Here is a 26,688-nt window from a genome sequence, read left to right as displayed (position 1 = left end):
TTAGCTGGCCTCTGGTCTGATCGGTTAGTGCCTCTGTGCTTCAGATGAAATTAGCACTGACCCAATTTTAGATTTTATTTCCATCCTAGATTTTTTATCTCTATTTTGTATCTTTGTTGTCTCTTGGACTGTTTAAAAACTAATGCTGCTGTTGGGTATCATTCCCTGGAATGTTAGACCAAAAATTGAATATGACCCAACATTTCATGAAGGCTAGGTGTCTAAATTAACACTGAAAATTTCTGAAGATGTGTCTTCTAGGTACTTCATTAGCCTAAATTATAACCCTTTTCATTCCAAACACAACTCTGAGATGGGTCTTCTAAAACCCTGATTTTCACTGCTATTTAATTTGTAGTAATAGAGCTGTTAAGACACGCTAAAAACAAAAAAGACAATATACTGTATTTGACCTTATTGCTAGGCAAAATAATGGCTTCCCAAAGTTGTCTGTCTGCTTCCTAGTCCTCAGAACCCATGTATATGTTATGTTACAGGCAAATGAGAATTAAGTTAGCATATGGAATTAGGGTTGCTAGTCAGTTAACTTGGAGATAGGGAGATTGTCCTGCATTATCCTGATGGGCCCAGTGTAATCATAAGAGTCCTTATATGTGGAAGAAGGAAGCAGAAGAGGTCAGATTGGGCTGGCCATTCCTAGCTTTAAAGGTGGGAGGAAGGCCTGAGTCAAAGAATGTGGGAAGCCACTAGAAGCTAGAAAAGCCAAGGAAAGCATTTTGCCCTAGAGCCCCCAGACTAGGAATTCAGCTCCACCAACAACTTGATTTTAACTCAATGAGACCTGCATCAGACTTAAGACCTATGGAACTATAAGATAATAACTTTTTTTTTAAGGCGCTAAGTTAGTGGTCATTTGTTCTAGGAAGAATAGGAAATGATTAGTATCTTTTATTACTATTGGGCTATGGGAAGGACTTCTCATATTCTAGATACCAGGCAAATTTATAATTTTCCTAGAAAAATTAGCCTATTTCTACTTTGTTATCAGAGGCAACCATGATCATTCTCAGAGTGATATTTCTTGCCTGTATAAAGTTGGGGATAATTTGTTTTACTGTTGAATGCCACACACATACATATGTAATTGTATATATACTATATATAGCAAATATTATAAAAGTGTATTTTAGAATGATCTACACATTTTTGATATTGAGATTAACCCTTATAGCTTATGTATCAAAGTCCCCTAACATAATTTTTGGCAAAGGGTAAATAAACTGTATCAAGGAGAACATATTTGAACATTCTTGTTTGAATGGCTTAGGGGTTATGACATTAGCACTGTAAAGAATGACAGACAGTCATTTCCTATTTGGTTTGTCAGGGAATACTGTTCTTTGGCTGCCATAAATGTCAGTACTAGCCATTGGCTTTCAACCTGTGGAATCAAATTATAGACAAAGTATGGTTATCATTCCAGAAGGGAATGTAAATGTTTTCAACTTTGATAATGTAAAAGTAAAGGTAGAGATGACAGATATGGAAAGTGAAAGGGCAGAAGGATAGAAATAACTGTGATGTCCTCTTTTACTCTGAGGAGTGGAGAGATGCAACCTTTAGATGGTAGAATTAAAAACAGAAGTTTAAGTTATTCATTAAAGATAAAAGCCATTCAAGGAAATATATTTGAATAGAAATATTAGGAGAAAGAAGGATGGGAAAGTTGGGGGATCCTAAATACACTTAATTGCCATCATGATATCAAAGTTCAAAAGATGAATTCTGAAGTCAGTAAGTTAAGACCAATGAGAAATGCTTATTTAGAGAGGAGTTAACATTCAAATAGACTAAAACAAGATACCTTAAAGAGTTGCTTCTGGGAATACAATGGGCCACCCTTCTGTACCATTTAATTTTTACAATCAAAGTAATTCTTACGCATGGTTTAAAGCAGGAGTTAGCAAATAGTAAATATTTTCGTCTTTGCGGGCCATATGATCTTGGTCACAGCTATTCACCTCTGCCGTTGTCCTGTGAAAGCAACCATTCACAATACTTCCACGAGCGAGCATGGCTGCATTTCACTAAACTGAATTTACAAAAATAGATGGTGGGCGGGATTTGTGGGCCACAGTTTGCCCATTTCTAGTATGAAAAGTCAAATAGTGCTCAAAGGCCCATAACTAAAAACAGTGCTTCTAAGAAGTAACCCACTCTCAATCCTTTATCTGTCTTTTTTAGGTATCCGTAACTTTAAACAATTTGTGAGTCAAGGGATAGCAGTGTGCTTTTATTTGGAAATAAAAACTTGCTCTCCCTTCATTCATCAATCTGTCACGTCCCATTAGGGTACTTGAAAATTATAACTTTCTTATAACTTCTTCACTTTTTCTCTCCCGTTGCCCAGAATTGTTGGAATTTTTGCTTAACTCTGTTCAGTGTTTTCACTCGAGTAACCATGCCGATACTGTTCGCTCTTGAGCCAATAACTATGATTACTTCCGGTCTTGTGCAAATTTTTGTTTTCTTGGAGTTAATCTATTTTATTTGCTTAGTTTTCTTTGAGTCTCATGCTTTCTTTTTTCTCCTGATAGTTGTATAAGATGACTCTGTAGTACCATTTTCTTCAGATTTAAAACTGTCCTAAAATCTAACAATATTGTATGTTTCCTGGAGCCCTTCATTGTGCTGATTATGTCAAGATAGGTTGTTCTTTATACTCCTGCATGACTATACAATTGATTGCTGTCACTGTTTTGGGGGGAATTCCTTTCCCATGTCTTATGTGTTGGGTTCTCTTGTTTCCTGTATCCCTCATTTTGGAGGCACACATTCCCCTAACTGCCTACCCAGAGTAGCTGGGGGGGAAGGCTGATTTGTAAACCTGGCTACTAGCTTTCTGGGGTTGGATGGGGTAGTGCGGTTCCAACGCTCTGAACAGGGGGTACTTGAGCTCAGCTTCTACTGATTCCTGACCTCTACTTTCTGTGTTCTTTTTAGCTTCATCAGTGATCCATCTCTAGCATCCGGGACGAATGGCCCGGTTGTTGTTGGAGAAGCAAAGTTAATAGTAACGGGTAATAGTATCCCAGTACTTTCAGAGACAGCTATTCCTTCAACATTCCTATCATGGCCATACTGAAAAGTAGTCTTAGAAACAGTGAGCAGGAATAAAGTTGATGAGGTCTTTATGTTTCTCTGAGAGTTACATGTTTTTATGAACACTGTCAGCAGTACTCTTCTGTTGTAAATTAAAATTCTCTTTTCTAGGTCTTATTTTCTTCAGTGACGGAGCATAAACCTTTGTGTTTGAGTGAAGATCTAGAGGCCATGGTGGTTACCTGTGGAATGCTTTAAACCGCCTTTATTAATTCATATGCATAAAGATACACACACAACTGACAGTGTCTGTCAGAGCTCTTCTTTGGAATTACCTTACACAGACGCCAGCATCATAGTGGCAAGAATGCATTGAGTAAACCTTGAGTTGTATGAGTTTGTATTCTCAAATTCCTATTAAAATTCATTTTGTAGAAGAATGCTTTCTAAGGTTTTATAATTTTTTTTTTTTTTTTAATAATAGCTTATTCTTCTCTTTGGGGACATGGCTGCTTCCCTTCTTTGGCTGTAGGCTTTGCATTCCTTTGGACCACACAGCTTCTAAACCCTTTGCATCCAGGTCTTTGGATTATAAAATTTCACTGAAAACAATTAGTGGAAAGCATGATTTAAAAAAAAATCAGCTGTTTTCTTTGAAATTGTTTTTGAAACACTGTTTCAGCATTACTAAATTAGTAATGGTTTAATGTTTTGGAAGTCTTTCGTATTGGAAAGCTTTTGAAATAAGTGTATCAATTAAAATACAAGTGCAATTTTTGCTAATTTCAGACTTTAGCATTTGATTTTCCTGATAGAACTTTGGTTTTAAGATTATAATGTATTTAATCCTGAAGATTTATATAAGGCTTTTGTGCTTTTCTGCATTTAACACTTAGATCCATAGAAAGAAGAAATTTCCATATTCTTGTAAAGAGAGTGTGCTGTGATAATGTAGGCACTAGATTCGAAAATAATTAAAAATTGTCCTTTCTTAAAAAAAAAAGAATTTAGGTATCTGGACCGTTTTTTTTCCCCCCTCAAATAAGTTTAGGTTAATTCCAGGATGAAAAATGAACCTTTAAAGTCCTTTATACAAAGAAAACTGATGAGATTATGGCTACCTCCTAAAGCCGAATGAAAAATGACATGGGGTGATTAAGATTCTTTTTAAATATTTTGTTGATAATATGAATTAGAAAGTGAAGTATATGCCCTGATACTTAAATATTTTTCTTCCTTCTTGAAGAGGAGAATAAGTAGTATTGTCAGAACTTGGATTATGAGATAAAATTGAAAATTTATCCTGGAATTGGTGTTTTTATACTGAGACTACTTTTGTTTAAGATAATCTATCACAAGCCAAGCCAAGCCAACCACAATCTTCTTTGTGATTTAATCTTTGATATTGTGGTGTCTCTCCACCAACGCCCCACCGTAAGATGGGAGGACTCTAGATGGTCTGTGAGCCAGTGGATTCCTTTGAGTTTTTGAATTTATGAATTTACTAGTCAAGGATTGAAAACCCCACATTAGGGGGTAGGGATGGGGAAGACCTGTTTTAGAATGAGAAATTAGCCTATTTATAAATGTAAGTAATATAAAATTCTCACATTTTTATTTTGTTTCTTTATTAGAGTAATTCTATTACTTTGGATATAGAAGACTCTTTTCCTTAAAGATGTTTATAAATTAGTGAATTTTCAGGTTATACAGCAAGACACAAGAATAACTCATAGATTGAGAAAGGTAAAATTTGGTGTTTTGCTCAGACTTTCTGCTCAGAGTTGCACAATAATTGTGGAATCATGCTGAACCTCTGAAAACATTTTTTCTTATTGAAGTACAGTTGACACAATGTTATGTTAGTTTCAGGTGTACAACATAGTGATTCAACAACTCGATACATTATGCTCACAAGTGTAGCTCCCATCTGTCACCATATTGTGCCATTACAACACCATTGACTATATTCCCTATGTGGAAAACATTATTTTTATGATACAGCAGAGATTTCTTCTTGCAAGAAGTTTCTCTAACTTCAGGTTCAAAGCCTAAAGGAGCTTTGAGGTTCTAGATGTTGTAGGTTTCAGAGTTGGAAGGGCTCTTCAGGATCATACAATTCTTCTATAGCCTCCTTGAGAGATGGCAATGTAGCCTTTGCTTGACTCCTTACAGGAATGAAGAACTCACTCCCTCATCATACAACCCACTGCATTCTTGCATAGCTCCTTTTGAAAGATCTTTCTCATGCTGCAATTCAGTATGCCTCTCTCTTGTTTATGTAACTCTTCTGGAGCAGTACAGAACATGCCAAATCTTTCTTGTGCATGGCAGCCTTTTAATTTGGTGGGACTCTGACTGATATGGTCATTTAACTTTTACAAATTCACCTATAAAAGCTCAATCAAAGAAAAACGGGGATAAGAATGTGAGTAGTGTAGCTAATTTGACTTATATGAGCAATGAGCATGTATTCGAGAGGAAGCACAAAATGACTGTTACTCCTCTCTTGTCTCAATTTCCATATGTTAATGGTAGTGTGAGTCTGTCTCTGGCCTGAATATGATTTTAAGTGTTTAAGATAAGCATTTTTTACAGACTGTTGTCTCCAACATAACCCACATACTTTAAGATGCTTAACTGAAAATATAATAATTTGCTAGTCCTGGTTCAAAAACAAGTAGTGTTGGACTTGAGAGAGATGTTTGTCTCCAATATGGTGTCTCCCTGAGAAATGACTAGTGATGATTTTAACAATAAGAGATTTCTGTCTTTGAGAACTTGAAAAGCCCAATGCCCAGTAAACTGTGGTTCTCCTGTGTTTGAAATGGTAAAAATGTTTCCCTTTGTTTTCTCCAGTTTAAACAAAAGTAAATCATGTCTTACCATGAGTGAGCTGGCTCTATTTCCATCCCCCATATTGGTGTTCTACAGTTTGTTGACAATCATCTCTTAAATTTTGAAAAAAAAAATGCTTTAAATGTGGGTGACCAATTAGTATAGAATGAGATTATTACTTGCTCTGTTCTGGACACAGTACTATTATCATAGCCCAAGATTGTGGTAACATTTTTAACATATTTGTCACACTGTTGACTCATTAAAGCTGTGGTTCATGAAGCCTCTTCTCTGGGTCTTGCAAGTTTTGAATAATTGATGGTCAGTGAGCTACATTTTCTGTTGGTAGGTTAACCAGGCCTCCCTGTCTTTTGGCACTTGTACATTCCTTTCTTTCCTTTGCCTAAAGATATGTTCTTATACTTCTAAGGAAACTTGTTCTAAACAACTTTTTAGTGGTCTTTATTTATTTAACTGTAGAGATGGTCATGTGTACAGGGAAACAAACTAGGTATTTCAGTTTGAAAGAAGAAATCACATTTTTTTTGAAGCAGACAGTTCTTTTATGTAGACATTTTTTTTAAAGATTATATTTATTTGAACGATTGAGAGAGAGCGAGAGAGTGAGAGAGCACAAGCCAGAGGAGTGGCAGAGGGAGAAGCAGGCTCCCCACGGAGTAGGGAGCCCCACATGGGGCTCGATCCCAGGACCCCAAGATCATGGCCTGAGCAGAAGGCAGATGCTTAACTGAGCTACCAGGTGCCCCTAAATATTTTTTTTTTTAAGAGAGAGAGGATGCACAAGAGCATGCAGAAGAGCGAGGGAGAGAGAGAATCTTAAGCAGTTTTCATGCCCACTACGGAGCCGGGTGTGGGGCTTGATCTTAAGACCCTGTGATCCCATCTTGAGCTGAAATCAAGAATCGGATGCTTAACCGACTGAGCCACCCAGGCACCCCTTTGTGTAAACATTTTTAAAGTATAACACACCTACAGGAAAGTTCACAAGTAAGTGCAGCCAGGACACACTTCAAGAAATAGAACATTACCCCAGAGGCCCCTTTGTGCCCCTTTACACTCATGGCTCTAAACAGTCTCCTGACTTCTAACATTGTGAATTAATTCTGCCTGTTTTTGAGCTTATTCATGTAATCAGATTATGTACTTTTTTGTACTTGGCTCTTTTTTGATTGTTGTTATGCGTGAGATTCACAGTGTTATGTTGTGAGATAGCTAAGATATTTTCTATTGTAAATTGATGGTGAATATTCTCAAGTGCATCCATTGTGATCATCATCTAATTTTTATCCTTTTTTCCTTGATTCATTTGGTGAATAACCTCAGTTAATTTTTAATTTTAAATCACTCTTGCATTAAGAGAATAAATCCCACGTGGTCATGGTGTGTCATCCTTTACAATATATCACTGAATTTTGGTTTAAACATGTTTTATTTAAGATTTTTGCATCTGTATCCATATGCAAATTTTTATAAATTTTATAACTTTCTTGTAATATCCTTGTAAGTGTTGGTATCAATGTTATGCTGTCCTCATAAAAAGGGGGATGGGAAAATTTTTCTCTTTTAGTTTCTAGAAGTATTTGTATGAGATTGACACTCTGCCTTAAAACATTAGGAAGATATTATCTGTGAAGTGATCTGAGGCTGGTTCTTTATGGGGAAGTTTTAAGATTTAATTGTTATCTTTGTGTTTCTGTTTTCTATCTTTTGTCAGTTTTGGTAAGTTATATTTTTCAAAGAATTTGTTCATTTTATTGTCAATTTAATAGGTTTAAATTTTTCCCAAATCTTTTTAATATTTGCAAGATCTATGATGGTATTGCTTGCCTTTTTCCTTGACAGTGGAAATTTTTTTTGACCAGTTTTCCTAGATATTTGTCAATTTTATCAAGCCTTTCATAGGATAGAACATTGTTCTGTTTTTTCCTCTTTATTTCCTTCCTTTAGTGTTTGGATTTGACTAGCTATTCTTTTTCTAGCTTCTTGAATTTAGCTTTTCTTTTTTGCTAATATTTGCACTAAAGACCATACATTTGACATTAAGCACTGCTTTAGCTGTATCCCACAATTTTTTTGTTGTTTTAATTATTTTAGGTTAAAAACTATTTTCTAATTTCCTTTATTTTTCATATATGGATTATTCAGAACTGTATTTCCTAATTTCCAAACAGCCAGACATTTTCTAGATATCTTTCTGGAATTGATTCAGCTTTGGTCAGAGAATATATTCTGAGTGATTCCAGACTTTTGAAGTTGGTTATAAATTCCATGTGCACTTGTAGAGAATGTATTTTCTAATATTTTGGGGGTACAGTGTCTTGTATGTATGGAATATGAATCAGGTCAGTTTGTTAATTGTGTTTGTCAGGTGATTTATATCTTTGTTTCAAGTCTCACTATAATTTTTGGATATATTTTTTTAATTGTTTTTTTCCTTTTCAAGTTTTTATTTAAATTTCAGTTAGTTAACCTGCAGTGTAATATTAGTTTCAGGTGTAGAATTTAGTGATTCATCACTTACGTACAACACCCAGTGCTCATCACAACAAGTGGTGATTAGACCCATCACCCATTTAACCTACCCCCAACACCTTCCATCCAATGACTCTCATTTCTCTATGGTTAAGTAGATTGGTTTACTTTTTTAAAAAAAATCTGTCCATTTTGGCAAAATGTGTTGAAGTTATGTTATCGGGTACATAGGTTTAGGATTGTTTTCTTAACATTAGATTGACCCTTTTATCATAGTGAAATGTTCCCCTTTACCTTTAGTAATGTTTCTTAAAGTCTCCTTCATTTGATGTTGGTATGGTTATATCAAGTTTCTTTCGGTAGGATCATAGAGTTTTTTTTAACGCTGGGAGTAAATTTACAGATGGACTGATTCATCTTCATTTTTTTACATAAATTGAGGCTTATAATTCTGTTGTTGAATTTGCTGCGTATTACTTTCAACCCAGCATTTAAAAACCCCTGGTGCCATTCTAGTTCTCCTGAGTTCTTTAGAAACATACTTGATTAAAGTGGCATCAATGCATGTTCTTGTCATACCCTTTTCTCAAATTTGCATTGGTTAATCTTTTTCAGGAAGTTGGAAGAGTGTTCGAAGTCAGGGGCAGCTCATAATCTCAATATCTATTACTGCCTTTTCTGGTTAATTCTGTCCTTTCAGGTGTCAGTGCTGCTCTGCTAGGCTTTGCTCAGACATCATTTTCAGGAACTGCTTTTTCCCTACAGTACGTGTGGTTTGTTATTCAAAGACTTGCTCTCCACCTGCCTAAAACAGTCTCTAGACCAGTTCTGACTACTATCTCCTTCCTGGGTGCTATTCTGGGGCATCTTACTCTCTCTTAGTCTGGAGTAGACAAGATATTAACCACAGAGGATTATGATAGAAGTAGTTAAAATGTGCATGCATGGAAAACTTCATAATTCTCTATTTAGTTTCTGATGCCTCAAGCTTCCTCTCTGCTCTTGGCAGGAAGATATTTTTCCATTGCTTCTCCAACCTTTAATGCCATGATTATGAGAAATTATATTCTCTAGCTTCTCTCACCTGTAAAATACTGGACACAGGGAAAAATTTGGGGGGCCTTCTATTATTGCCCTGTTATGTCCTCTACACTTGGACTTGAATGTGCTGCATTGTGCAGAAGGCCAGAGAGCCTCCATGTTTACTAATGATGAAGCAACTGAGGCCCAGGGGAATGATGACTTGCCTGGATCCATATACTTAAGGGGCAACAGAGATGGATCTGATCCCCTTGCGTTATTCTTAGGACCTTGTGATTTAAAAAAAGTAATCACTTGTTTTCTGTGTTTAAAAAGAACATCTTGGCTCTGCTGTTTATTAAGCATCTAACCTTGGCTAAGTCAATTCACCTAGCCATGCCTTGCTTTTCTCATCTGTAAAAATTTATTGATAACTATTTCATGAGGCTGTTTGAGGTTAAACAAGCTAATCATACAAAACTCACAGCACCTATAGCACCTGGCCTATAGAAACCACTGAAGTTCTCTGCTACGACGATGACCGTCGAAAGGGTGAAATCTTAGGAGTATAGTATATTCCACCAAATTCATGAAAATAAATTCTACATAGAAAATTTTAATTTTCCATTAACTTCAATTTTTACCATTGTTCTTCTAGTTCCAGTGGGTGAGATTATTTGTGTGAAAACATTAAGTCACAAAGAAACCAGCTGCACTAATGAGCTATGTAATTGGCCACCACTGATAAACATAGCTCTTTTCCAGCATTGGCTTTTCTTTTGTAGTGCCCACCTCACTTTTGGGCCTAGCTGCCATTGCAGGCTATTTTTCTTTTTTCTCTTTTTGGACCAGAAGCATATTGCTTAGAACCATCCATGTTTTCCCTCTTTTGATGATTGACATAATCTCAGTGCTTGGTAGTCAACGGCACTTCAGTATACGGCTTGCCAGTCTACCTCTCCCAATACTGCCGATGGAAAGTTATTTTTCTTCAGAACTCTGGCCAGTAGAGATTTTCTCAGGTATTAAGGTCAAATTTCATGTCATCTACCCATGGTGAAAGATATTTATTGCTACTAATATCGGTGCCTATTTGGAACAGTTTCTGCATTGATCATTGTAAGTTCTCTGTAAAACGGTCTTCTTTCCATAATGTGTATATGCATTTTTTTCCCTTTCCAATTCATCCTTGTGGCTATTTTTAATTTTAAAATTCCAGTAGTGTTTAAGTTAACTGTGCATTATTTGAAATTTATGATAAGATACTATCAGAAATAGAGGAAACAATATGTTATTTTTCAATACTTTAAGAACCTAGGAGTGTGGGGGCACCTGGGTGGCTCAGTTGTTAAGCATCTGCCTTTGGCTCAGGTCATGATCCCGGGGTCCTGGGATCGAGCCCCGCATCAGGCTCTCTGCTCTGTGGGAAGCCTGCTTCTCTCTCTCCCACTCCCCCTGCTTATGTTCCCTCTCTCACTGTGTCTCTCTCTGTCAAATAAATAAAATCTGTAAAAAAAAAAAAAAGAACCTAGGAGTGTAAGTTGTAAGATTTATTATGTAACACTTTTACTAGAGATATTTTCAAAATAATTTGTTTTATATATTACAGATATTTGTGCAAAAGAAAGGTAAATTAATGTCACGATCCTGAAGAATACGGTAAACTTTTGCAAGTGATTAATTGTGTGAAACTAGACACACATGTGAACATCTTTTCATGTTTGATCAGTTTTATTCCTGGTGGTAATAAAACTAAGTAAATGAAATGCAAAATCTTGACTGCAAGGTAACGGTTGAAGTTTTTACATGCATAAAGGAGTCAGGGTGAATTTATGGTCTTATAATGGCTGTCGGCTGCTAATATTGTATGTGTATTCTTAAAGTGATCTATAGCACCATGGCCAAAATACCATGGGGACAAAATCACAGTTAGTACGTGCTGTGTTTGTTGATTTACCTCCCTTGGACATGTAAAATATTAACTGAGACAACGTTGATACAGTTTGTCTGTTTTTGTTCAGGATTGGATGTGTGCTCATCATTAGTCTACTCTTTTCTGGAATGTATAAAATGGCAGTATCGATGTGAGACAGTAGTGTTAGAATTGCAGGATTTTTTTATATTCTGGCACCATGTATTTCACTTGAAAAGTTTTTTGGATTGAATGTATGATTCCAAAATGTTCAAAATAACTTTATTACTTGATTTAGTTCTGTAAGACTTTTTCCTGTACTCCTTTGAATCACAATTAGATGATTAGAGATAAATGTCATAGTTGCAACTCCTAGGTCTTATTTTCCAGAAGGTCTTAGATCCTGCAAGTATTTGTGATAGCAGAATGCTGTGTGACTTAACAGCCCCCTCGTGCTGCCACCTCTCTGTTCCTCCCTTTGCTACTGATCAGACCCTGTCCCCTCTTACCTCCTGAGTTTACCTATTTTAAAATCAGAGTCCTTGGTTTTCTCCTCTCTGTTCCTACCTCTAGGTAGGAAAACAGGCACACTTTAACTCACACTGCAGTTGTTGGGGGTAGTTGTTTACCTCAGTCTTAGGTGATAAAATCTACTTTTACAAACAGCATGAGAAAAAAGCAGACAACTTAATAGATGTCTGCTTTTAAGTAATTGAATATGTTAAAAAAGCAAACTCTGTAGAACTCTTCAGAATACATCACCTTTTACAAACATGGTTAGACTCAACAGATTTCATCTACAGTGCTGTAATATATCAAAAACCAACTCAATGGATATTAATAGAAATTAATTAAATTGAACTCCCTTTGTAAGAAGGCAATTTTGACAAGGAAAGTGTAATACCCTATAGATTTCAATTAGAAGGCCTGGGTATATTTGGAAAAAATACATTGCCTATGGCATGGCCACAGCCAAAAGACTGACTTCCCAAAGATTACGGGGGAGTTCTTTCTGTTCTGTATGGTCCAGTGGCAGCTACCTAGTATTTTGTCTATCTAGTATTCTCCTTATTTAGAATCTAGTCTGTTATACTTAGCTCACCTTTTATAGCACAATCACCTTGAATTGGTAAAGATTTCTGATTAAAGAATCTGATTGATGGGTGTGCTGTACTTTACTTGGTTATACAGTGACTGCTCATATCTTTGTGATCTTTCTGGGTAAGAGAATCAGGTAGTTAAAGTTTCCTAACCATTAGTGTTTCCATCTATATTAGAAGCAAAGAAATTCCTTTCATTTTACTTGGAATAGCTCTTCGGGTACTCTATAGAAAACTTAATTTTGAAATGTCAAAGGAGAACTCCTTTGGATTTTTTTAAGCCTATGACTTGACCAAGTCAGATTACTGAAAAGCTATGTACATAGGCCACATTTCAGTAGCCCTCTGCATAGATGCTTTAAAAGCATTACTTTTATTTAATAGTATGTCCTTGGCTTTTATTGGGGGGTGGCTAAAGAGGAGCCTGTGTGACAACCATTTCTATTAGTTTTTGTAAAATTGCAGTTGGATTTTGTGGGCTCTGTTAGTTCTTATCCTTTATAAAGATTCATATGATAAAGGCTTAGCACTTTATTCTAGAAGAATTATTCCCACTTTGAGAAGCTTTCTAAGAATCACAGAGCCAGACTGATGATAGCTTAGGTATTCTGCTAAAAAAACTTGCTAATGTTTTTCTTCATTCATCAGTTCATATTTTTGTTTCATTATTCTGGTTGACCTTTTGTATCCTCTCTGGAAGTAGGCAGTACGTGTGGAACTGAATGAGCTGAGTCATTTAATTCTGAGTTCTAGCATCAGAGTATTTAGCCACATATCAAATTGAGAAAATAATTCTTTTTCCTTAAACCTTACTTTCCTAAGCAGGTTTTTAAAATAGTACTTGGAAATCTCCTAAATCACTTCTCCTGTTCAGTGAACTCCTCGTTCAGCTCCAAACACAGTTCGAGTTGCTGCTGTGTGGAGCTCTTGCTCTACATGTCATCTCAAATCTTGGAGTTGAGGACATGCCTACAACTTTGGGAATGTCAGTTTGAATTTCTAATCCCATTTCAAAGAGTACCCTCAAGAAGATCTTTTTTCTTCCCCCAAAGTGTCCTTGGGATTACCTAAATTGAAGTTATAAAAAATTTCTTGAATATGCTTTTCAGATAACTGTGGCACTTTATTTTTGCATTGCAATTTATCTTCCGGGATAATTGATGAAATATGTATGCTTTGATTTACTGATTTACCTGAAACAGGATAAAAATGGCAAATGTTTATTGAAATAGAAGTAACATTTATTTTTGGTGTTCAAGCATTTCATTACCAGAGCCTATTTTTAATGAGTCAGCTTATTTTTTAAATTGTATTTTTAAAAAGCTTACATCATGAAACTTGTTGATTGTTGTACCATAGGATCCTGGCTACTGGGTAAAGATTCATCACTTAGAATACACAGATGGAGGAATCCTGGATCCAGATGATGTTTTGGCAGATGTCGTTGAAGACAAAGATAAGGTAGAAGACTGAAACTCCCCTTTGTTTTCCTCCATAGAGCTGCATGTTTCCTAGAGATTGAGATCCTTAACAAATTCATGTGTCAATTATTATTAAAAGATACCATCTGTTCAGGCTTCACCTGAACAGCCCATAAATCAAAGTTCTTCATCAGATGTTTGGGAAAAACTTTGTCAAGGTTTGGGAATCTGTTCATGGTGGCCTAATTAGCAGACACTTCATTCCCAAAAGTTCCTGATGTGTCTCAGTAAATTAGTGTCAGGCTCCGAGGCCGTTGGAGTTCTCATTGCCCTTGTTGGCTCTGGGGTTTCTTCCTGGCCCTTGCTAAATATTCAACTCAATGTCTGTGATTTGAGTGTGTTTCAAAATAGAGAATACAATGGGGAGAAAAATCTTCTGAGGAACTATGGTGAAGATTTTTTCTTTCTTTCCTTTTTTTTTTTAAGTACCTGGCAAACACCCGTCTTTCATGATGGTCTTTGTTTTCATTGCTAAAACACTAAATTGAATATTCCAAAAAGTTGGAACATATTTTGCCACCTACTTGGGAATAAACCCATTGCAAACATCTTATTTTAATAAGATTTTTCTTCTGATGATAAATTGGAAAAGGTGTGAGAGGATACTCCAGTTGCCACACACTGAATTTTTGCTGTTGAGACATTGCTTTATGACTGCTTTTGTGCTGGGCTCTTCTATCAGTGGTTTTTGTGTCTTCCCGAATTGAACCACTCCTCTCCCTGAGGGATCCTTGCTTCAGAGTTTCTTCTCCTGAGTATCCTTAGCGCTGTTTGTACTAGACTAATTTATGTGTGTATACGTGTTTCTCTCTCTTGTTTTTCAGCACTCTCAGGGAGGGGTGTGTGTGTGTGTGTGTGTGTGTGTGTGTGTGTGTGTGTGTGTGTGTGTGTGTGTATGTGTGTGTGTGTACCAACTGCACTGGATTATGAATAAGTGATTTATTGAACTCAGGTAAAATTTACATGTTTCCTTTTCTGTAAGATCTTTTTGGACTGTTCAAATTTACGTTAGTCTTTGCGGACATTCTGTCCATTTATTTTCCCTGTTTTCTGTTGGAACTCAACCCTGGTTTACTGATTTGCTTTGTTTTATAATTACTCATTCCGTAATGGACTTCTCTCCCTAAATAGATTGTAAGTTCTAGATGACATGGACCAGAAGATTTTTATTTCCTTTGTGTTCTTTGTATTAATACCTGGTACAGTCTTTTATCCACACTTGATTCTCAAAGAACACTTAACTGAATTGAGTGGAAAAGAAAGCTTTACTCTCTGTAGTTGACTCCTGTTGATACATAATTTTGATGCAGACTTCCTGTTGATGGCTTGGTCTCCCAGAAAATAATAATATATTATTTACATTGAACTTTAAGGGAAGACTTTCACTTCTGTATATCTGTTTCACTTTCTGCCTTTCTGCAGCCATCTTATTTTGAAATAGTCTAGGCATTTGGTCTGTTTGTTGATGAAGAAGGTCTTCCCTTCTCCGATTTCACTGATGTCCAGTGGATTAAAATTAAATGCTAGAAAGTAGCAAGTTTAAGAAGGGCCAGAAGAAAATGTCTTACCCCAGCCTTATCCAAGACCTAATTACAGGAAGGATGTTTCCATGAGCAGTGCTCAGGGAAATCATTTGTCCTGCAGAGCTCTTCCCTTTAGAGAATTCTTTTTACCTATCCTGACAGTGCCCTTTTAACTATAATCCATTTACTAGACACAGAAACAGCTTTTATTATATGTAATCTCGGTTTTAAAGGGACTTCACTACTGAATCAGGTGAAAAAATGAAGTAGTCAGTTAAAATCCTAGCAAAGGATTAGTGCTGTCTGGGCACAGGTTTGCCTATTTCCTTACTGTACCTTCACATGGAATACACTGAGCCTAATTGGTATTGTGCTGAACAGTAGATGAGAATTTACACTTTGGATATTGCCAGGAAAAAAATACATGCTCCCATTTTTCCTTTTTAAAAATAATGTAAGTGAAAAGGAGAGCATTGCTTTTTTTCTTGACATTGTCTCTGCAGTCTGAAGATTTTCTGATAGTTTATGTATCTAGTATGGAAAGAAGGTTCTGCCAGACTTTGACCTTACTTTTTTGTAAGTTTAGATTAAGAAGTAATTAGAACTGATACTTGTAAATGTTTAGTGATATGTCAGATTCACCCAAGATCCTTTGAGACAGTATCAAGCTTAGATAAAACTACAATTCACCTATTTTCAAATTGGCTATCTAGCAATCTCTTGCATTTCGAATATAGAATGCAAGCCCAAAGAGGCATGGATGGATGTATGTAATTCTTGGTCAACACCCACTTCACTTCCTAGAAAAACCTCTCACTACAGGTGAAAATGGCAGTTAGGAACCTTTGATAGCCTAGCCGCAAAGGAGGAAGCAGGAGAAACAAATTTAGAATAAGAAAGCAGTGCAGGCTGAGGCCATTTATTTAGTGTAAGGAAGAGCCATCCAGTACACTTCTGCAAAGACTGAAATGAGAGGCTGAATGGTATTCTACTTATAATCACAGAGTTTTCTAAATATGTGACTTTCAAAACTTCTGGTACCAGAGGTGGTTTGCCTTTGGTCTTATCTCAGTTATTCCTTGGGCCAGCACAGTGCGTGGTGCACATGGTGCCTCTCTGGGAGGTTTTTTGTTCTGTTTTAACTTGCTTTCCCAGTAGAGCCCTTTCACAGGGGAGCCGAGTTTTTAACCATGTTGCTGTATTTCTATCCTATGTTTTATCGAAATATTATTGGAGCAGCTTTGGAATTTTGCATCTTAGGATAACTGATATTTGTGTAAAATCTTATGCTGTGACTTAATTATCCAGTTATAACAGTCATTCTTAAAAATTCTCCAGTTTTATGTTTATGTTTTATGTTTTATGTTTCTGTGTGATGTTGGAAGTTCTTTGGCATAAATGCCTGAAAATTTACTGTTTTACGCTAATTTCTTTTCTCTGGCTGCCCAAGGCTACTGACGTAGTTCCCCCAATAACAACTACTTAACATTTTATGGAGCACTAACAGTGGCCGAAAATGTCTTTGTAAATTATATATTCTATTTTATTTCACAGTGACCCTGTGGGCAGGAGCTATTTATTATCCCTATTTTTAATTTCTGAGAATAGCCCCAGAAATTATAAGTGACTTGCTGAAGATCACACAGGGTGTAAGTGGAAGAATCAGACTAGAATTTAAATTTCCATACTCCTTTGTTCTTCTACAATGTGCCAAGCAGTGTGTTGGGTGTCTGAATCTGTAATTGCTAATTATGAAAACTCATGAATTATAAATAAGCATGAATTTGTTTTTACATAGCACCAGAAAAGGTAGGTACTAGAACTATGGAGTGTAACAAAGTTATTTTGAATTAATATATCACACATACATAAAGTCAACTTTCTTTGCCTGAAGCCTGTACCTGATTTACTGTAAAAGGGTTTTGCCTGTGTTGCTGTCCCTTGCATCCCTTTCTCCATGTCCCAGATTACTCCTTTGAGGGCTTGGTAGACTACACTTGTCTAACAGCTATATGCCATTTTGTAGGAAAATATATTCTGTATTTCAGTAACTACTTTTCAGAAAGATTGAAGAATGTGCACAAATTATATGCTGTGCTGTCTGCAGTAGGCAGAGTGATAGCCTCTAAAGATATCTAATCCTAATGCCCAGAACCAGTGAGATATATGTTACATGGGAAAAGGGTCTTTGCAAATGTGATTAAGGACGTTAAAATGGGGGGAGATTATTTTGGATTATTTGGGTGGGCCAGGTTTAATCACGAGGGTCCTTATAATTGAAAGAGGCAGGCAAGAGAGTCAGTATTAGATAAAATGTGAAAAGAGTTGACTGTCCAATGCTGACTTTAAAAAATAGAGCCAGAGGCACCTGGCTGGCTCAGTCAGTAAAGCATGTGACTCTTGATACTGGGGTTCTTAAGTTCAAGCCCCATGTTGGGTGTAGAGTTTACTTAAAAATAATAAAATCTTTAAAAAAAAAAAGGAGCCAAAGAATGCAGGCAGCTTCTAGAAGCTGGAAAAGAAAAGGAACAGATTCTCCTCTAGAGCTTCCATATGGAATACAGCCTTGCTGACCTCTTGCTTTTAGCCCAATGAGACCAATTTCGGACTTCTTACCTCTAGAATTACCAGGTAAATTTATATTGCTTGAAGCGACCATGTTTGTAGTAACTTGTTATTAACATCGTAGGACACTAATACAGTGTCTCTTATCCTATTTTAAACTTCTAAGATGATGATGGTTTTGACAAGTTGAGCTTTAAGATTTTGTAGGACAAGGAAAATGTCTAATGTTTCAGATTAGTTGACCACTCTGGGCATTCTTTCCAAAGTACATCACAAATTGAATCTCCATTCATGGGGTGAGCCCTTGCTCTTTAGGCCTTGAATGTTATGCTGTTTTGTGTAGAAATAATTTCAGGGTCACACTGGAGTTATGTAATATTGACTTACCAGTTTCTCATTGTAATATATGACTCTAAGAAGTCTACAGACTAACATCTAACAAAGCCCCTGCAAAGCTTAGCATTAGCTGATAATTTTTTTGAGTGTGAGAACCTGAGTATTGAACTTTTTAATGATTGTCTTCCTTGTTATTATTTCTTGTTTTTAGAAGGTGATTGCAATGTAATACTGAAATGCAGCAATGTATAACTCGTTATGTAAATCGAATCGCTGCCATGGTTTTACAAAAAATAAATACATATACAAAAGTAAAATTCTATTATGTGGTAAGGTACAATGAAAGAATGTTTCTATCTTTGACTAAATTTTAACTATCATAGGGGTTAATTTTGGAGAAATGACAAAATCTCCTGGATTCTAGTGATGGTAGGTTGGCCTCAGGGATCACACATGATATCTGGGACTCAAATATTCAAGTTTCATTTCAGTTTCATCCTTTACTAGCTATGAGTCCTTGGGTAAGTTTCATGTCTATTAGCCTTAATTTGCCCATTTGTAAAATGGATATAATGTTTTTATCTTGTGTCTGAAAACTGTATGAAGTTTTCAGTATAGTATGGTATATAGTGGGTGCTCAAATGTTAGCTGTTGAATATTGTGATAGTTTTGTTAGTGTATTTTTTACCTGTGCATTTTGATTTAATCATTAAAAGTTTAAAATATTAAAATATCAAAGGTTATATATAGTACATTCTGTTTTCAAAAAATCTTATTTGTTTGAAAGTTATTAAATTGTGTAATAGTTTTATGGGAAGATACTTTATTATGACAGAACCTTTGGATTTCTATATTGAGAACTCAAAATGCCAGTCTGACTAACTTTAAAGCAGGAATCCTTTTATCAGAACACAGTGCTTGGTAATAGAAGAAGCATTCAAGGATCCAATGTGCTTTTGAGATGGAGACTGTTTTGCACACTGAACTAGTGACCTAAAACCAGACACTGTCCTTACACCCAAGTTGCTCTCTGATCACGCTCTGTTGCCCCCTAGTGGAATTCACAGCTACCTGGAAAGCAGCTTACGGGAGATACTCCCTGAATGTGATGTGTTTTGTCTCTATTTCATGCTCAATTTTACTCTATTTTTAGTCCAGCTCAGACTGCATAGTGAATAGTAAAACCAGACTGAATATTTCAACCAATGGTTGATATTTCTTCATGGTTCTCAACCATACCAATACTTACTTTTTTTAAAGATTTTATTTATTTATTTGACAGAGACACAGCGAGAGAGAGAGAGAGAGAGAGAGAGAGAGAGAGAGAGAGAGGGAACACAAGCAGGGGGAGTGAGAGAGGGAGAAACAGGCTTCCCGCTGAGCAGGGAGCCCGATGTGGGGCTCGATGTGGGGCTTGATCTCAGGACCCTGGGACCATGACCTAAGCCGAAGGCAGACGCTTAATGACTGAGCCACCCAGGCGCCCCTTAACCTTTGCTTTCTATAAGCCATCTTAGAAGGATTGAAGCAAAATCTTTGCATTTATAAAACTCCTTTTCATTTAGACTTCTTCCCATCTTCCTATTCACCGGTTGAAGGGCAAATGGCTGGTTGTGATAAAGTATGTAAATTTTCAGTATGGAGTTGGACAATTTATGCAGTTTGTATTTTTCTGCAGGTAGGGGATGCTTAATTAAGTTAGACTTCTTACAAAAAAAAAAAAAGAAAAGAAAGGTCCTGCATTAATTACCTCATTTTGAGTCATTTTGTCAGTGAGGCTCCCATTTCAAGGGAAACACCTATTTTAAGCCCTTGATTTTTTTTTTTCTAACAGATCAGAATATGGTGTTTTGGGGATTGTTTTCTTCTCAAGTTTTTCTTCAGTTCATGGGTGTTGAAGTTTTGAAACTACATTTGAAGGGAAGTTTGCAGAATGTTTCAAAAGTCTGTGCAGAAGCTCCTAAAGATTACCTTGGCCAAGAAATTCCATCTCGAACTTTTAAGGGTAGATATTCTGTGCTTATCGAATTACAAAATTACAGAGTCATAGAATCTGAAGAGACCTCAGCAGTCATGTGGCCTAAACCCAAATATATATATATATATATATATATGTAAGGGGCCCCATATTTCCAGCTGATGTCTTTTCTGCGTCCATTTCTGCATTTCCTCCCTAGAATGCTGATAACATCTGGTATGTATTAAAACCACTCCATTTCCCTCCCTCCAAATTGGCTTCCTCCATTTGGCTTCCTAATTTCTGTTGATAGGAATATCTTAGTCATTCAGGTTTGAACCTGCCATCGTTTAAAAAATGTAGCCAGTAAATCCAATTTATTCTTTTCTTTAACTGTCCCATGTGTTTGCTCCTCTCTTTTGCATTTCCACGGCTACCAAATTTAAATCTGTAAAATCTCAGGCAAGGTTATTTCATTGATAAGGAATTGGTGGCCTTGGGCTGCACCCCCCACCCCCCATTCTGTGCTTTGAGTGCAGGCAGAGTGGCCAAGAGCTTGGATTCTTTACAGCAGAGTCAGTTCATTTCTTGGCTCCACTATCCGTGTGGCTTTGGGCAAGTTACTTAATCTCTTTGTCCTTAGTTTCCCCATGGGCAATTGGGGCTAAAAAAGTGTACTAATTTTACAAGTTAATACATGTAAAGTATTTAGGAGAGTACCTGTCCTGTAGTAAGTCATCCGTGAGTGGTAGGTGCTATTATAATTAGTATACTACTAAATTGGATATAATAAACTATTCCTGGGGCACCTGCATGGCTCAGTCGGTTAAGCATCTGCCTTCGGCTCAGGTCATGATCCCAGGGTCCTGGGATCGAGCCCCACGTCAGGCTCCCTGCTTAGTGGGGAGTCTGCTTCTCCCTCTCCCTCTGCCCCCCCACCCCTGCTCATGCTCTGTCTCTAGCTTGCTCACTGTCTCAAATAAATAAAATCTTTTAAAAAGAAAACTATCCCTACACTATACTATACTATATTACTATTACTACCATATAATATACTACTATTACTAACGTAGTATTGGTTAAGTCCTACCATTCCTTTCAGTGTGTACTGAATCCAGCCCAAAATTCATAGCCATACATTATATTCAGCAGCTTCAGAATGCCCCCAAACTGTCTGTCTGACTCAGCCTTCTCAAACCTTAACAGTAATGGAACTGCTACACTGACTGCTTTCTTATGTACTGTGCACTTTCTTGCTTCAGAGCCGTCTTTATGTTTAACTTGCCTAGTGTGTCCTTGTCCCTGCTTCCTGTCTTATCGATGATTTATTCTGTGGTTGACCCTTGAACAACGTGATCCACTTATATGTAGATTTTTTTGGATAAATACAGTATAGTACTGTAAGTGTGTTATTTCTTCCTTGTGACTTTCTTAAAAATGTTTTTTTTTCTAGCTTACCTTATTGTAAGAATATAGTATATATAATGTACAGAATACGTGTTAATCGACTATGTTGTTGGTAAGGCTTTTGGTCAACAGTAGGCTGGTAGTATTAAGTTTTGGGCGAGTCGAAATTACATGTGGATTTTAGACTGCAGGGGGTGCCAGTTAGGGCCCCTACCTGCCCGTGTGGTTCAGGGGTCAACTGTATATGTTACAAAATGTAAGCTCCACCAGGAGAGGGTCTTTGTTTTATTCACTACTGTTTTCCCATGGCCTCTGCCATCGGGTGGCACTTTGTAGCTGTTCAGATAACTGTAGAGTGGAATAGAGGAATGAATGAATGAATGTTTATGTGTGTATGTTTTTAGGTCTTTAGTAAGCCCTTACCAACTTTAAACTTTTTTTCTTGATAAATGAGAATGATAAATGATCCCTTTCTCATAAGTGTCATTGGGAAGGTTGAGAAGTTGTATGTAAAAATAAGGAAATTATAAAGTACTATAAACATGTAAAGAATATATTTCTGCTGCTCAATTCTTACCAATCTTTCAAGATCCAGATCAAATTATATTTTTTTTCCTAGGCAGTGTTCGCAGACCACCCCAACCCTAAGTAAAGTTCTCTGTGCTCTGTAATTTTATAGAAATCATTTCGTAGTCCCTTTGAAAAAATACACTATTGCTTCGTTACATGTATCAATTGCCATCTTAGAATGCTTAAGAATTTATGTATGGTTTGGGGCACCTGGCTGGCTCAGTCGGTAGAACCTGTGACTCTTGATCCTGGGGTAGTGAGTTCAAGCCCCACACTGGGTTGTAGAAATTACATAAATAAAATAATAAAATAAAATAATAAATACTTAAAGCCAAAACCAAAACAAAAGAATACAAAAAAAGAATTTTATCATCTAACTTAAGCCTTAATTTTGTGTCCCCCAATGTCTTGTATGCTCCTTTATGACTGAGATAGCCTTTTATTTTATTACTTTATTTTAAGATTTTATTTATTTGAGAGAGAAAGAGCACAAGCAGGGGGAGCTGCACAAGGAGAGGGAGAAGCAGGCTTCCTGGGATCATGACCTGAGCCAAAGGCAGATACTTAACCCTGTGAGCCACCCAGGTGCCCCCAGAGATAGACTTTTAAAATATTTTTTAACAACTGACTTGTTAACCTGTGGTTTACCATTTAATAAACATGTTTGATTTTAGTTAGTGAGAGAGCTAGTACTTGAATTGAAGCTTTCTAATTGTCCTTCGTTTTCTTCCACCAAATTATGTTGTCTCTTTTTAATATTTCATTAAGAGGCAGTTTGTGGGCACTTTTCAACCTCAAAGGAGCACTTTGGAATCCATGCCTTTGTGACCTTACTGCGGCAAATACGAATGGTGTTGGGAAGTTGCAACTTCAAGCAAAGTGATCCAGATAATGGCCATGTCAAATTCGTTCTCCCTGGTGTCTTCTGCACTTTAGCTTGTTGGCAACTATAGTGTGTGCACGTGCTTGAGAAGGAGACAATACCTGTGCGGATCTGTGTGTGCAGAGTGTGTGTATACTTGCCCTGAGTGTGCTTGTTTGTTGCACACATCTGTGATGTGAAGGTTTGCACCAGAGGTTGGAAAGAAAAGAAAATTTTCAAGCTTGGTGGTGCTGTTAACTTAGGCATTGAGTACAGTGAAGAATAAACAGAGGAAAATGCTTGATATATGTGGAAAACTTCAAGTTTGGTTGAAGGGAAGAAGCCAATAAAACTTGAGATTACAATAATGCTTTACTTAGAGTGAAACATGTAATTCTAAAAAAAAGAATCAATGAACATTTTCACCATTACAGCATGCCTTTAGCCATATGCCACTGGATCCAGTTCTACCAATGTTCTCTCTCATTAGGTTCTTTTGAAGCTATCTATGCCCAAGAGGTATGGGACCATTATTATTTTTAAATACATCTATTTTTGACTTATATACCTTACAAATGGCAATTTCATTAAAATACCTGAAATTACACCAAATAGAAAGCTACTTCAGTTATAAAAGATCCTCTTTGAAAAATGCAAATGCCTCTCCGTGCTAATTGGGTGTCATATCGTCATCGCCTAAATGTATATCAATTCAATCAGATTGCATTCCCCCTAACATCTAGCTAAAACCAGCTTCACTGAGGGAAAACTGTAGAGTGTTAAGTGCCAGAGCATTGGGCTTTGGCAGTTTTTTTTTTTAAAGATTTTATTTATTTATTTGACAGAGAGAGACCCAGCGAGAGAGGGAACACAAGCAGGGGGAGAGGGAACACAAGCAGGGGGAGTGGGAGAGGGAGAAGCAGGCTCCTTGCTGAGCAGGGAGCCCGATGCGGGGCTCGAACCCAGGACCCTGGGATCATGACCTGGGCTGAAGGCAGATGCTTAACGACTGAGCCACCCAGGCGCCCCTGGTTTTGGCGGTTTGAATCCAGGTTTTTCTTACTATTCTTAAACTAGCTCAACCTCTGTTTTCTCCTTTGTAAAATCAGATACCCTGTCTCACTGACATCACTGGGTTCATGGGAGGATCAGAAATTAAGAATATGGTAACACTTTGAACTGTGATGCGCCAAACCAACAGAGCCCTTTCTTCTTACCCCTTGCAACAGGGGTCCTCAGGTGTTTGAGCAAACATTTACTTGTAGTCCATGTGGGACTTGGTATGGAGAAGGACACTGAGCCAGGCAGAGGGAGATGTGAGAGAGGTTTGGAAGGAAGGAGGCTGATTATGTAAGAAATAAAACGGTCTTTTCTTTGTATCCAGTAAGGTGTCCAAGAAAACAGGGATCTCTATAACCTGGAAAGAAGGCAGCTGTGAGGGTTGTAGGAAGAGGGCAGGTTACTGCAGGATTAAATTTACTCTTGGACATTGAATGGCTGGGAAGCAGGTGTCAGAGCTTCTACATACAGACAAGCAAGGAAGGAAGAAACTATAGTGCAAAGACAGTTTCCCAGAGCTTTCCAAGATTCTGGAATCTTATCATTTCTGTGTATATATTTACTACATGGTTCCTGTTTTAATGATTGGCAGTAGGTTTCTTAAAATGGAAGGGAACTGTGTGCTTCTTTGAAGAGCTGGGGGCTATTCTCTGTCTTAGGAGAGATCTTAAGAAATCAGATAAAATGTTATAGAAAGAAAAGCACCTGAATACCTGAAATCCCATGGTTAAGGAAAAACAAAACAAAGCAGTAGGGAGATGTCTCAGTACTAACAAGCTTAGGCAAACAAGTACTTAGCTTCTTTATTTCACCAGGAGACTGTGAGCTATTCAACAATTTCATGAGACTAGCTAGCCATGTGCTGCACTCCTAGTTAATCTTATACTGTGCAGGTTCTTGCCTTTCCAGGAGCTCAGACTCACTTTATGTTATTAATGAGCTACGTTGTGAATCAAGTGAACTTTTTTGGAGCTGCTCTTGGAATCAAATTAATGTTTATAACACTTCTGTTGAGGTACTTGTTACAAATTCCATTTACATGTATAGTTGTCTTACATGCTTTACATGTATAGATACATATTTAGTAAATAAGAATTTCCCTAAAGTTGGCTTTTAAAAATTGTAGCTTTTTAAAGTCCTATAAGTATATAATTTTCTGTTTAAAAATAAAGTGTACTTCCCCATCATAAATATGGAAACTTCACTTAGAGAATTTTGGCAGGATTACTGCACTTTATATTTACTGCTTTAAGTTTTTAAGTTATCTTTTTAGCTTCCCTTCTTCCGATGTTATGAATCAATTTTGAAGGATCAAATGACATTTCCTTAACTATAAAAAAGACTCTTTGTGCAGACTTTAATCAGAGGGGTATAATAGCATAAATGCTTGTTCATATTATCTTTATCAATCTCAATCCAAAATGTTGCAAGTGAAACACACATACTTACACAATACTTAATCATAAACACAACAGAAAGACTGCAAAATAATGATTTGAGGTGATTGTAATAGCCCAACAATCTGAAATATGCAGTTATATATATATGTATATAAACAAAAAGTTGAAGAGTCTTCTAGTTCTTGATACCAGGTCTAGAACTTGATTTTCTAGACTACTAGCTTAGTGTAGCCACTATGTACCAGTTCAAAAATGAACCTAATATGATGGCATAATGTGGTGGTCTAAATAGCTCACCGTTTAAGTGGAAATCTTAGAAAGCTTTTAGGTGATTATTTAAAAATGGAAATACTTAACGTTGTGGAGATTGAAGAGCCTTGGGACTGTAACTTGAGAAGAGAGGGTGCGAGGGAACCTGCTAACTATCCTCACGTATTTGGGGGATCATAGAAAAGAAGGAATGAACTCATCCACTGTATCCCAACAAGTTGGTCCAATAAGGTTTTAAGGAAGGAAGTATGTAACAGTTCAGTATACGAAGGGCTCTTCAGTGAAGTGTATGCTGCTTTGTGAAACACAGACCCTTAGTCATTGAGAGAACATAAGCAAGAGATCAGCAAACATTTGCCTGGAATTGCTCTTTTCAGTTTGGTGTGTGATTTGACCCACAACAGGCCACCTGTGGGCCTATAAGGTATGCATTTCCATCTGGAGATACAGGGTTGGTCTGTGTATTATACAGTTATATTATTGTTTGCTCACCCAGCATCCATTCTTCACTTTTGCCTTCCTAGGAGAATTCCACATTTGTTCAGGTAACTCCCTTCAACGTGTAGTGTGTATGGTTTGGGCCGTATGACCATCCACCTGCAAGGGTGAGTTTGGGTGTCCTTCAGCTGTGATCTAGTTCCCCGTGGCAGTGATTACTTTGAGAATGGTCATGTGATTCGGTTTGTGCCAAAGACGCTCAAACTCAGCATTTAACTGAGGCCATCCAGGATAGCTCTTTCCTTTGTCTTGTGGGAGAAGTTCCCTCTGAATTTTGCTCTCAGAGCCTTAGGACCACGACTGCCATTCAGCTTCCAGCATGCGGTAGAAGCAG

At 37.0% G+C, this 26,688-nt stretch overlaps 1 protein-coding gene across 9 annotated transcripts in view; it reads left to right on the top strand.

Annotated features, from left to right (window-relative positions):
- PARD3B (par-3 family cell polarity regulator beta) overlaps window positions 1-26,688 on the top strand; it is a 1,017,627-nt gene that overhangs the window by 136,785 nt on the left and 854,154 nt on the right. For all 9 annotated transcript variants that reach the window (XM_073879629.1, XM_073879634.1, XM_025892834.2 and 6 more), the window contains exon 2: window positions 13,786-13,887. In XM_073879629.1, coding sequence (XP_073735730.1) covers window positions 13,786-13,887 — 102 coding nt within the window. The remainder of the gene's footprint in view (window positions 1-13,785; window positions 13,888-26,688) is intronic.

The sequence above is a fragment of the Callorhinus ursinus genome, unplaced genomic scaffold, assembly GCF_003265705.2.
Source record: "Callorhinus ursinus isolate GAN/ISIS: 27379988/994484 unplaced genomic scaffold, GSC_fseal_2.0 scaffold2, whole genome shotgun sequence".
In the NCBI taxonomy this organism is placed as follows: domain Eukaryota; kingdom Metazoa; phylum Chordata; class Mammalia; order Carnivora; family Otariidae; genus Callorhinus; species Callorhinus ursinus.
Note: the sequence above shows the minus strand (reverse complement) of the source record. Positions and strands in the feature narration are given on the sequence as shown.